This window comes from Panicum virgatum, chromosome 6N (genome assembly GCF_016808335.1).
Source record: "Panicum virgatum strain AP13 chromosome 6N, P.virgatum_v5, whole genome shotgun sequence".
NCBI classification, from domain to species: Eukaryota; Viridiplantae; Streptophyta; class Magnoliopsida; order Poales; family Poaceae; genus Panicum; species Panicum virgatum.
Window position 1 is genome coordinate 536,075 of NC_053150.1, and position 12,685 is coordinate 548,759.

The following is a 12,685-nucleotide window of genomic DNA, read 5'->3' on the forward strand; positions in this document are numbered from 1 at the left end:
AGGATTCTGTATGCAGTTTTAACCCCCCCTTTTTTTTTGTCTTCTCCCTCATTTCTATATGAAGAGATGTTAGAACAGACCGATTAGGCAAACTGGAGTAAGTTGAATTCATCAAGTGAAGGACGTCCACATGATAAAAGTGATGAACGATAACCTGCTCAATTCGTGCAGTTATGCTGGGGACAAATACCAAGTTAAGTATTTTCTTTAGCCAAATTAGGCTATAGTATACCTTGTGGACTGTGGAATCCTGCTGAAACTGAAACTAGCACCTTGTGATTTAGCTAAGAGATTAAGGCTGGTTCGGTGCAGAGTGGCTAATCAAGAAGGGAGCATATAAACATCGTCTGTGCTAGACAGTATTAGAAAGTTTCTCCCAATTGATCTGAAGTAAGAGATCTCATTCTTTCTGTTGGTATGAAGTTCGAATTGATATTCGCTAGCGAATTGCCGGTTGGCTAACTACACTTCATATTAAGCCATCATATATAGCAGCAAAAACAAATTTAGAATGTTCATTCAGGAGAAGCAAGCTCAGTTTTTAAATTGGTACACTCTTTCGTTGGCCATCCACGCAAACATTACGCGGTAGGGCAGCCTGACATGTGCCCTGTGGGGCCATGCTTGTGCATCTGCATTATTGCATTTGCATGATCATTTGGCCTTAACCCTGTTAGATTATCCATCATAGAAGCTTGTGAGACCAGTGATTATGATGTGTTTGAGCAACTAGGCAGCAGTTCTGCAACACAACATGTTCCGTCACAGTAGATCTGTTAGCAGCAGACAGAGACAGGTTTAATTATTGTGGCCCTTACAAAAGTTTTACCCTTCTGAGAAATTTTGCAAAAAAAAAAAACACTACTGTTTCAACACAGTTTTGATATGTACAGAGGTCACGGGATCGGAATCAGCTGAATCATGCTTCAGCGGAGGAATTAGCGACTGTTTTAGCACCTATAACTTGAGTAACTAGCTTGTTATGGCAGCAATGCATGTAGGTGCGCACACATTAATGTAGATGCTAAGCTTCAGTGATTACACATGCATGGAACCGGGCTAGTTCAGTGGTGAGTCAAGGTCGACATCTATTACAGTTACAGATATAACCATATAGTTGATTGATCTTCTGCTATCAGCTGAAGGACTCATAATTATGCAGATGTACTAGATGATTATTAGTCGATCTGTTGCGTACATCGCGTTCGATACAACTCTTGTTGTCGCTAGTTTAACCTTGGTGATTACATATACTACTATGATAGCAATTCAGACCTATTAGAGATTAGTCTGTTGCATATGTCGCATTCTATACTACTATGATACAATGGTGCCGTGCCATGATAATACTATATCGTCCTTATTCATTAAGTTTGGTCACAGGTTTCCTGGAGCGTTGCTTGTTTGGTGCATGCCATAAGATGTGGAGGTGTTCAATGAGTGGAAGGAAATGGAAGAAACAAAGTAATCCCTAGAGGTGAGCATTAAATTTGGTCTCATGCTTAGCCCTACTTGCATAAATGCTGTCGAATATATTATTAGCTTGTTTTGAAATGAGCAAGAGGTGGAATTTTTTAGCTTTCCCTTTTGTAATTTGGGTAACGCGAATCGTAGTTTTTAGAGATGATTCAAAATTGACTTGATATCTGACATGAAAGAACTTGGGTTGGGTTGCAACCTTATTAGAGAGAACACCTGGAAACCACAGCACAGGTTTGTTTGAGACACTGGGATAGTTTGTTAGTACTAACCAATGTCGTCCTTGGTCGATCTCTCAGCTGGGGAAATTAAGGAGAATCTGGAGCGTGGCACAAGCGGCCTTCCAGCAGCAAACAATTGCCAGCCGCAGCAAACCTCTACAACTTTTACTCACCTTATGACTGATTGATTAAACCCACCCCATGTATCCTGTTTTATTTTCTGCAGGACAGATGGGGGGTGGCATGAGCCGACAGAGTAGCTAGACACACAAAGGGCAGGGAAGGGCACTGTGACTAGTACTAAAAAACTAGCAGTAGCTGTATCATCCAAATGGATGGATGTATGTTCACTTCCCCACTGCAACTTTAGATGAAGAGTAATGTGGCACTTCCCTCCAAGTGTAATTACTTTTTAATCTTTCATCAAGTAAAATGGATGGGCGGCGTAGGACATGAGTCAATTTGCAAAACCATTTGATATATGCTGTGGTTGCAGGTGGATTCCACGTGGAGGAAGCATGGCATTGGCAATTTGGCCTGGCCAACACAACAAGAGAGAGGAATGGAAGCAAAAGAAAGCTGAACCAAAGTACCCCAACTGACCAGGCCAGGATCAAATAAAACAACTCACTTGACTCCGACCCATTGCAGGCAGGCATGTTCTTCCTCCATAAAAAAAATAAGATAATCCTCCATCAGCAACCTAACTACTACTCTCTGCTCTCTAGGTAACCTACCCTGCTCCCGGTTTAATTAATTTGGCTTTGCATACATACTAGTCGTCAATAGCATAAATAAAATATAATCCTGCAGCAGTTGAGCTCAGCAGCTCCCTCGCCCTCCAAATAAAAGCCGCATCACCTTCATTGCTTGCTTGCCCAACGCCTCTATTCCATCTATCTATAGCTAGCTACCTCCTCGATTTCCATCTTAATTCCTCTCACCACAGCCACAAGTGCATGCCATGGTGAAGAAGAAGCAGCAGCTTCCTGTTGGTGGCCTCACCTCTCTCTTCAGCAGCAGCAATAAGCAGCCGTCCCACTCCTCCTCTTCGTCCATGTCGTCCTTCTCCTCCTCCTCCTCCTCCTCCGCGTGGCAATGGGCCTCCTGCGGCCTGCACCCAAGAACTCTCTCCTTCAGGCAGCAGCAGCAGGAGGAGGAAGTGGAGGAGGAGGAGGATGACGCCAATGGCCATGGCTGCCAGAACCAGCATGTTGACAATGACAGCCATATGGCGCTGACGAAGCAGCAGCAGGCTTATTATTGCAAGACCATCAACTCATGCTTCTCCCCCAACTCCTTGGCCTCCATTGACAGCTTCTCATCAATGGCGTCATCCGATGCTGCTGCCGAGGCAGAGGCCGTCATCCGCGCGGTGCGCTCGGATCGCCTCCTCTTCGAGCCCGAGGAGGCGTCCTCTTTCAAGCCGATCATCATCAAGGACACCACCACAATGACCATGAGCAAGCAGCAGGCGGCGTTCGGTGGCGCCACGGCCATGTCGGTGGAGTCCCAGAACCCGTACCGCGACTTCCGGGAGTCGATGGAGGCCATGGTGATTAGCCAGGGGGGCGTCAGGGACTGGTGCTGGCTGGAGGAGATGCTGGGGTGGTACCTGAGGGCAAACGGCAAGAGCACGCACGAGCTCATCGTCGGCGCCTTCGTGGACCTGCTCGTGGCGCTCAGCACCGCCACCTCACCTACAGATTCGTCGTCGTCCCCGGCCACCCCTGCTACTGATAACTGCTCCTCATCCACCGATTGTTCTTGCTCTTGCTCCTCCTTGTAGTTTGATACTTAGATTAGAACGCAGCGTCCACGGATGGATGTGGATGGATCAGCGCGAGAGAGGAGGGCATCGTTTTGATTTCTTAGTGTTAGCTTCTGCATCATCATCATCATCTATCATCGGTCATCGCCCTGGCCAAGCACAATCAATGCAAGAGATGGAGTTGATCGTCGTCAAGGCCAGCTTGCTATAGCCATCCATCTTAGGAAGCACGAAGCAGAGAGTTCTTGGGTGCAGGCCGCAGGAGGTTCTTCACTAGCATCTGATTTTTGCAAATACTCATTTCTAAATCAATGGAATGTGAGGATTATTAGAGGCAAATTCATATATTCTTCTGTCTAGTCGGCTTTTACTGGTCGTTGGCCACTTTTAGCTTTTTTTCAGTCAAATTATTAAGACCAGATCTGTGATGACTCAGCAAAATTTAAATGTACGTCTCATGCAGCAGAGTCAGATTAAAGCATACCCAACTACTACTTGCAGCTTGTTTGCACCTGCAATAATCATATCCAGCATCAACAACAGTAGTGCTGGTCCACAGCATCAACAACAGTAGTTTCAGGTACCCATTGCCATCCTACCTAATGATCTTTCAAGGTTCAACCGTGGTTTTGCCCTGCCTCCTACTTGAGGCTGTGTAGGAATGGGAGCAATACTCTGTCATGGATGGTTATTGGTCCAAATTAAAGTGGTGACATGCTCTTCAGTGCAGGGGAAGCCAAGGGGCGGCATGACTCTTTGTTTTTTTAGTTCCTATACATACTGGATGGATCATTTTATTTCTATGGGTTATTGTTTCCCTTTACTGTTAATACTAGATACCCACATAACAATGTCTTAAAAACTGTAGTAAATGATCCATCTAATAAGAGCATCTCCAGCAGTCTCCCGATAAACATATCCTAATATCGTGTTTTTGGATGTCCCAATATCATTATCATGAATTATTGGAGGAGATGTTTTTACAGTTTCTCAATAATCTCATCCCAATAAAACTAATATATTAAGAGAGAAATTTTTTTTCCTTTATTTGAGAGGAGTGGGATGAAATATCTGAACAACCTAACAATTGTTTGGAAAGGGAGAAGTATTGGACCATATCTTTTCCTGATATTAACATCTTATTAGGAAAAGGAAGACTGATGGACATGCTCTAAGAGCACATCGAATAGTTCATACATGAATCAAATTAAGGCACCTACTACAGTACAGAGACGCAATTAGCACTACTAGCTATATAGACTAATACATCATCATCCAATATATGTAATGCAACTAGCTAGCTAGCTATAGTAATCTCTCTCTCTCTGTCGATCTGTTTGTTCATCATGACATATATATGATCTATAGAATGCATGCATGCATGGGTCGATCTGATCTGATCTGCAGATAATAACATGAATAAACTCGCGATGGAGCCATGAGATCGAAGTTGATCATCAGAACCAGACCCTGCATTCTGTGGGATGGAACTCGGGCGGCGGGCGGTCGTCGTCAGTGGCGTTCCGTCTCTGGATCCTGACGGGGCAGTCGATCTGGGTCTTGGGCCCCGGCACGGTGATGACCCAGAGGCTGAGCTTGATGTGGGCGCTGATCTTGACGTCGAGGGAGAAGGTGGCGCCCTCGGCGGCCTCCCTCCGGAATCCGGCGGCGGCGACGCCTCCGACGAGCGGGGCGTCGCCGGCGAGCTGCGGCTTGAGCGAGCTGGTCTCCCCGGTGCCCTGGAAGAGGTCGGGCAGGCGGGCGTCGGCGAGCGGCTGGCCCTCGTAGTAGGCGCGCGCGGCGACGTCGAGGTAGTGGAGGGCGATGCGGCTGTTTGGGTTGTGGAGCTGGACGGCGAGGGAGAGGTTGTAGAGGAGGATCCATGTCCGCGGGGTGAGGGTGAAGGCGGAGAGGTCGGCGGAGACGGCGGTGGCGCGGATGATGTGGGGGCGGAAGAGGAGGTAGAGGATGAGGGCGACGAGGCCGGCGCTGAACAGGACGCAGGTGAGGACGCTCAGGAGGCAGCTGAGCACGCCGCAGAAGAGGCACCGGCAGGGGCAGCAGAGCAGCGACGACACCGTGCTGGCGGCCTTGCCCATTGTCGATCGATCGATATATCGATGGACCGGCTAGCAGCAGCAGCAGTGGCCGGCCGGCGACGACGACGACCCGTACCGTATTAATGAATGAATGCAAGACGAATGAATATTGTTCAGAAGTAATAAATATGAGGTTGCTTATTGCAGCAAGTGATGAGGGAGATGTATCAGAGAGTGAGCAGTGGATCGATCGAGATGGAGAGAGACGGCCGGCCATGGAAGTCGGAGGGAGGAGCAAGGCAAGCGGAGGGAGGAGTGTGCGATCAAGAATGAGTTGCTGCTGGGTTTTCCTGGACTTCGTCGTCGTCTTCCTTCAGTGGGCGGTTTTTTATTTTTATATTTTATATTTTCGTTTTTTACAAAAATATATTTTTGTGTTGGAAATTTACATGAATATACCCCGGCCACCCCACTGCCGGGCGGCCGGGACCCGGCAGCCGGGCGGCAGGGGCTTATCTGTAAAAAATTACGTCGAGGTCCCTGGAGGACTGGCCGCCCGGCAGCGGGGCGGCCAGCCCTCCAGGCCGCCCGGAAGCGGGGCGGCAGGCCCTGGCCGCCCGCCTGCAGGGCGACTGGTCCCCCCAACCCTATATAAGGTGTTGGCTGTCCCTCACCCCCTCATTTGCCTCACTAAAAATCCAGAAAAAAAGAAAAGAGAAGGAGGGAGGGAGAGGAGGGGTGAGGGAGAGGCAAAGTGGCGAAGCCCTGCCGGATTTTCAAGCCGGCGACTGTAGGTAATTAAAATTTTCTACATTTTATAAATAGATTATGTTGTAATTATTTTTTTGAAACAGTAGATTAGCAATCAGTTCAATTATTGTTAGGAGTGATTAGTGGTACATTTAGGTGCAGTTAATTATAATGATTAGCGTTGATATAGTACATTTAGTATTAGATTTAGTATTAAAAAATACTAGAAAATTGTTAGAGAAGTATTAGAAAATCAAAAAAATTGCAATATAATATTAGAAAATTGTAGAAAATTATAGAAAATGTTAGAAAATTGTAGAGACTTTTAGAAAATTGTAGAAAATGTTAGAAAATTGTAGAAAATTATAGAAACTATTTTGTTGAAACAGTAGATTAGCAATCAGTTTAATTATTATTAGGACTGATTAGTGGTACATTTAGGTGTAGTTACTTGTAGTGATTAGCGTTGATATAATACATTAGCAATCTAATTAATTAATGTTAGTAGTGATTATTGCTAGATTAAATATTAGAAAGTACTAGAAAATTGTTAGAGAAGTATAAGAAAGTCTTAAAAATTGCAAGATAATATTAGAAAATTTATAAAATGTTAGAAAATATTAGAAATTATTATAAATTGTTAGAAAATATTTGAAATTATTTAGGAAATATAAGAAACTATTAGAAATATTTAGATGTGTGTGATTGTATTGTATTGTTTTGATCTTACATGGTAGGTATGGCCGGGGTTACTCCTGCGTTGCTGGACCCAACAATAGACTCGGGTCACCGGTCCTTCCTTGCGAAGGTTCCGCACCAAGAACTAAACGTGCTGCGTCCACGTCCACCTGCAGAGTTGGTTCCTGTAGACCCACGATGGGTGCCCAGGTGATATGTCGTCTATTTTCTGTTTTTATCCGTTATACATTTCGTTATATAATGTATTAACATTTGTGCACTGTATGATGTAGGCTGAGCGAGGCATGTCTTCTCACTGTGGCTCGTCTTGCTGAGAGTGCTTTGGTGAAGCTAGACAGGTCTCTACTTTCAGCTCTCGTTGACAGATGGAGACCTGAGACACACACGTTCCACCTCCCTTGTGGGGAGATGGCACCGACCCTGCAGGACGTTGCGATGCTGCTTGGTCTTTCTATCACCGGAGACGCTGTCGGGCCCCGCGTGGTACCTTCTACGTGGCTGGAAGATCTTGAGGAACGTTTTGCAGGTGTTGCCACCACGATTGATCCTGAAGATTTCAATGAGCACCCACAGTCGAAAGGCCCTTCCAAGTCATGGCTCCTACAGTTTTAGGTACAATTTCGTACAAAACGATGTGTTGATGTATTTTATGGCTTTGAAATACCTCATGTGTTTCTTATTCTCAATGTTCGTACTTCATTGCAGCCGGATCTGTTGGCAGCCGATGCTGATGAGTACAGCGTGACTAGATCACTTGAGGCATACCTGCTGTGGTTGTTTGGGTACATCATGTTCAACAACTCACACGGCTACTGTGTGGATAGGGTGCTTCTGCCCTATGCACAGGAGATCGCCGATGCAGATAAGGATGCCATACCCTTATATAGTTGGGGTTCAGCGATTCTTGCATGCACATATCGTCGACTCTGCATGGCATCACGACAGAATGATAGGAATGCTGTCCTAACGGGGTGCCCAATTCTGCTACAGCTTTGGTCTTACAAGAGAATTGCTATCGGTCGTCCCATGATTGACTAGTCACCGTACAAGCCGGATATGTACGGTGACACGGAGGACGACAGACCCACCATGGGGACTCTTTGGTACTCTCGACAGGTATGGACTTGATAAAAATTTATATTCTATGCATACTATGGTCATACATTGTTCCCTCAATACCTTTCTTATGGACACATAATTTTTATTTTTGCAGAAAACATGGGCACATGTACAGACCCGGCGGTCTTATCCTGAGTTTGTTGCCGAATTTGATCGATTGACCCCAGAAGACATTGTGTGGGAGCCATACAGTCCTTCGGCTATAGCCACACGTGCACCGCTTGGGATATCTTCAGTGTGCACACAGGATCAGGGCCTATGGATGACTACTGCAGCTTTGGTGTACGACGTTGCAGTTGAGGCCCACTGCCCGGATAGAGTCATGAGGCAGTTCGGTCGACGCCAGTCTTTCCATGTGTCTTCAGCGTTGGATCGTGTTCAGCGCCACGATCATAGGTAATAAAAATGTATAAGTCCCCTGTACTAATAACGTGAAACTAATTTCTATTTAACGTGCAGTTTATCAAGGGCTGGATATCCTTTATCGATAATGTGGGTCACTAGATTACAACCATGGGTGGCTGCGTGGGATGATGCAGGCGAGTAGTTGGCTGAGGATACCGGTCCACACACTGAGCCTTCGTTTCGGGCGTACCTGACTTGGTACGAATCGAAGACTCATTGCCGTTTGACGTATGTTGACATGCATCCACAGGCGCATGTTGCGACTTCGCAGGATCGCTATGCACGACACAGGGATGAGGCATTAGCTGGGGCGGTGAGTAAATGTTGACGGCATTTTCGATCTTTTAAGATTTGTATACTAAGTTTTTTTGGTTGCAGTTCGAGACCTGTAGGTTGCTTGAATTAGATTGCTCACTGAATGTAATGAGGATTCATAGCGGGTCTACGATGAGCTTGCCGGCACAACTCGAGGCCTGGACCACTCAACGTGATAGAGCCTGAGGCATCCTTCAAGCCTTTGGTACGCGGACAGAGTACGAGGATTCCTACGGATCATCGCAAGCGTCTACGTCGGTTCCTTGTGATCCCGCATGGCAGCAGCCTCCCTTATATCACCGACAGTATGAAGGTATGATGTGATATTTACCGATCCGTATGTTTATATGTAGTATTTAAATACGACTCCACACAGGGTACGGGTACCCCGGTTCTCAGCCCTATGGAGGGCCAGGTGCCTCGCAAGGGGCTCCATTTCAAGGAACTCAGTTTACCTCTATGCCACCAGCTGGAGGGACTTTAGGTAAATATGTGGTGCATAATTTTATTTGCTTATGTTTTATAGTCGAGGGCTCATACGTTATTATTTATACTTAGGATCACAACAGTTTACTGGAGCGGGGCCGTCTTCGTATCACCCTATGCCGCCACTAGGAGGATACGAAGGAGCTTCTTCCTATCCATCACCACCACCACCACCTGAAACACAGGGTACGTAGTATAATTTGTATGGAATTGCATTCACCTATTGAATGTTGCTTAATTTTTTTTTGTGATCGGTAGGGTGGTCTGAAGACAACGACACGGCCTCCTTCGACTACTTTACACGATTGTTTGCTACGCCTGCCCAGGACGATGATCCCAGCTTGCATACACCTGTGGCTTTGTTACGCCGTCCTGCCAGAGACGTTGGGACACCGGAGTGTCATAGCTACCCTACAAATCACGTGCACGCACAACGTAAGAGAGGTCGGAATGGTAGGGGTGGTTAGTTGTTGGCACTTGTTTCTCTATTGTTATTATGGACTGTTTTGACTGTTCGGATTATGGTTGTTTATGATTGTGGTAGTTTACTTGTCATTTGTTTCTATAGATATTATTGATGCGAACTTGTTATGTTTGTGGGTTCCATAATGCTCGTGAAATAAGGGAAGTTCTTGCGAATTTTTTCTGTGATTTAATGAAGGACAAGTTAGGTGCGGGAGGAGTTAGCGGCCGAGATCCCGCCGACGATGATGACGACTACCGCATACAGCGTAAACTTCGTGACACACTCGTATAGCTCAAATTAGGGACCATAGTGTATCTAGGTGCGAGTACGAGATCACAAGTTGCCACTACTCAGCACGGCGATCACGGGTTTCCCATATGTCGCATTGTTTGCCCAGATAAACGTGACAAAAGACGACAGCCCAATAGCAGTGCCCTTTCACCATTTCAAAAAGATGTGACAACACGGCAACCACACCAGCTCACCTTCAAAGCAGTCTCTCGGGCGAGGACGACGGAACTGTCATTCTACAGCGAAGGTCTGTGGCGTGTAGTGGGGAAGGCGGCATCTAGGCACGATCGACCGAGCAGCAGCGATGCAGTGCTGTGAGTCTGCATGCACTTAGATGCTCTGCATGCACAGAGATGCATCGAGTAGTCAGTTCGAGAATTGAATCTAGCATTTTCAGTGTTTGGTCAGCTAGCCTCTTCACTGTGTTGTCATGTAGGCTTTTCAGGTGCATTTACACTCCACACTCCGGGTATCAGACCTTTGTTCGCCTATAAATACTTCGAAGTTTGTGAACTCCCAGCAGCACTCAAACACCAAAGCTCATTATATACCCAATGTCTGGAGGTGGGTCTAGCGGGAAGAATTACTACGGTTTTGGGAAAGGAAAAGGAGGAAGAAAGGGAGACCCCATAATATGGGAGGGGCCTCTTGGACCTGATTTCTTTCCGAAACTAGTGTTTGAGTTTCCACCACAGCACAAGAGTGAATTTACCAATGAAACTCCTCTTCGACAATACGATAACTGTAGAGAACCGTGGCCAAAATGCAAACATGGTGAGGACTGCTTAGTGCAGATGTGCACTGACGGGATGGATGGCGGTCGGAGTTTCTTCAAATGCCCACATGCATGAATAATACTCGGTTGTTTTATTTCTTTATCTTCATTGAGACACCTTACATGAAATTTATTTTGCAGTCTTCAGATGCTCCAGAAAACTGTGGTTTTACCAGGTGGGTCGATCCTGCACCAATTGATTCAGTTCAGGAGTTCATCGAGTACCTCCAGATAAAGATCTTTGATTTGGAATGCAAGGTGAACCATTACGAGGAAGTGAGCGAGGGTAACAAAGATGACGAAGATGATGATACCAGCAATGCTGCCGCTTCATAGGATGAACCATGCACTATTACTTACTGCAACTGCCCTTGTCACAAGAAGAAGGGCCATGCCCCTCCTGCACCACCGCCTGCACCACCTGCAATGGGTGGATACTGCGGAGAAGGCTCAACGCAGTTTGCTACGTGGGGGTACGACTATTAGGACTACCTAGTGCTAGTGACATGCTGCATCGTTGTATTTGTTGTATTTTTTAAATTACCTAAGGCATGTTAGCTTAGTTCAGAATCTATTTACCGTAGTTGCAACGGGTTCTGCCATGCCACTGCATGTCTGATGTGTGTTTCATTAATGTTGTATTATGATGTAATTCCTATGGTTTACATTATGTAATGTAGTTTTTAGTTCTTAATTCTTACTGTTATATTTGATGTGTGGTTGAAAGTATTCTAGTCTCCTGAAAATGTCCGAAAATATTAAAGGCAAGTTCGAAGATTCACTAGATTGCTTGTGCGTGCGTGGCACCTCGGCGCCGTGATCTGTGGCGCCAAGACGTGTTATCTTGGCGCCACATATTACGGCGCCGACCCCAGGGTCTATTTATGCAAAAAGTTACAAAAAGGACACATATTTCGCGAAAAACGCTAAATTGCAAAAATTACGGCCGGTCGCCCCGCAGCCGGGGCGGCAAGGCAGGCCGCCCCGCTGCCGGGCGGCCGGCCTCCAGGGACCTGCGCGCAATTTTCTCCGTGAAATTTTTTTTCAGAAATGCCCCTGCCGCCCCGCTGCCGGGCGGCCAGGTCCCGGCCGCCCGGCAGCGGGGCGGCCGGGGTGCCGCCCGGCAGCGGGGCGGCCGGGGTATATTCCTGTAAATTTCCAAATCGAAAATATATTTTTGTTAAAAAATGAAAATAAAAAAAATAAAAATAAAAAAACTGCTCCTTCAGTGTCGTTGACCCAAGCCCAACTAACCTAATATAATAAGCTGGGCCTTCGTTGGGCCGAGCCACTATTCTGCCCAAAGGCCATAGACCTGATCAATTATCGGATCGGGTCAAAAAAAAATCTGACATTTTTTTCTTTGTTCCGTACCCAGCCCGACCCAACCATCGGGCTGAATTTTTTGATTCGAGGCCGACCCGTCACATGGTCGGGTCGGGTTCGGGTAAGATCTGGTCAAACCCGTTTTTTTGTGTACAAAATTCGAGTCGGGTCGGGTTGGATCGGGTTTCGGATAAAAAAATTCGGCCCAAGTCTAACCCGTTTTTTTGTCGGGTAAAAAATATTCGACCCATGCATTAATCGGGTCGGGTAGCCCATAATCAGGTATACCTCGTCAAAGGACATCTCTTCAACTCCTTCGTTCAGGTCGAGTCATAGAGCAAAATTAGTTTTACAAAACCTGAAGAGCTAGGCACATGAATTGGCAGAAATTTAAGTTTTTTACAACCAATTTTTGGGAACTGTTGGGTGAGAGGAGTTTTTCTTCTCCCAAGATTTTTTGGCAAGATCCCAAAATCAAGTGTTTTGGTCTCAATCTTTTAGATACTCTTGGCGAAGCTCTAATATTCGCTAGCTAGCTAGCTA

At 46.2% G+C, this 12,685-nt stretch overlaps 2 protein-coding genes and 1 long non-coding RNA gene across 3 annotated transcripts; 2 read left to right on the top strand and 1 right to left on the bottom strand.

Moving 5' to 3' along the window:
- Window positions 1-1,361: 1,361 nt before the first annotated feature.
- Window positions 1,362-4,195, top strand: LOC120680011 (transcription repressor OFP13-like). The gene is made up of 3 exons (XM_039961661.1): window positions 1,362-1,477; window positions 1,927-2,101; window positions 2,197-4,195. Exon 3 carries the CDS (start codon window positions 2,665-2,667, stop codon window positions 3,487-3,489), a length of 825 nt encoding a protein of 274 aa, XP_039817595.1. The 5' UTR covers window positions 1,362-1,477; window positions 1,927-2,101; window positions 2,197-2,664; the 3' UTR covers window positions 3,490-4,195.
- A 434-nt stretch (window positions 4,196-4,629) lies between these two features.
- On the bottom strand, window positions 4,630-5,906 carry LOC120680012 (NDR1/HIN1-like protein 10). Its single transcript, XM_039961662.1, has one exon. The coding sequence runs from the start codon at window positions 5,568-5,570 to the stop codon at window positions 4,929-4,931; it is 642 nt and encodes a 213-aa protein (XP_039817596.1). The 5' UTR covers window positions 5,571-5,906; the 3' UTR covers window positions 4,630-4,928.
- Window positions 5,907-9,355: 3,449 nt separating this feature from the next.
- LOC120677546 lies at window positions 9,356-9,923 on the top strand. The gene is made up of 2 exons (XR_005676358.1): window positions 9,356-9,470; window positions 9,543-9,923. It is a non-coding gene; the product is annotated as an uncharacterized LOC120677546 (long non-coding RNA).
- Window positions 9,924-12,685: the final 2,762 nt, after the last annotated feature.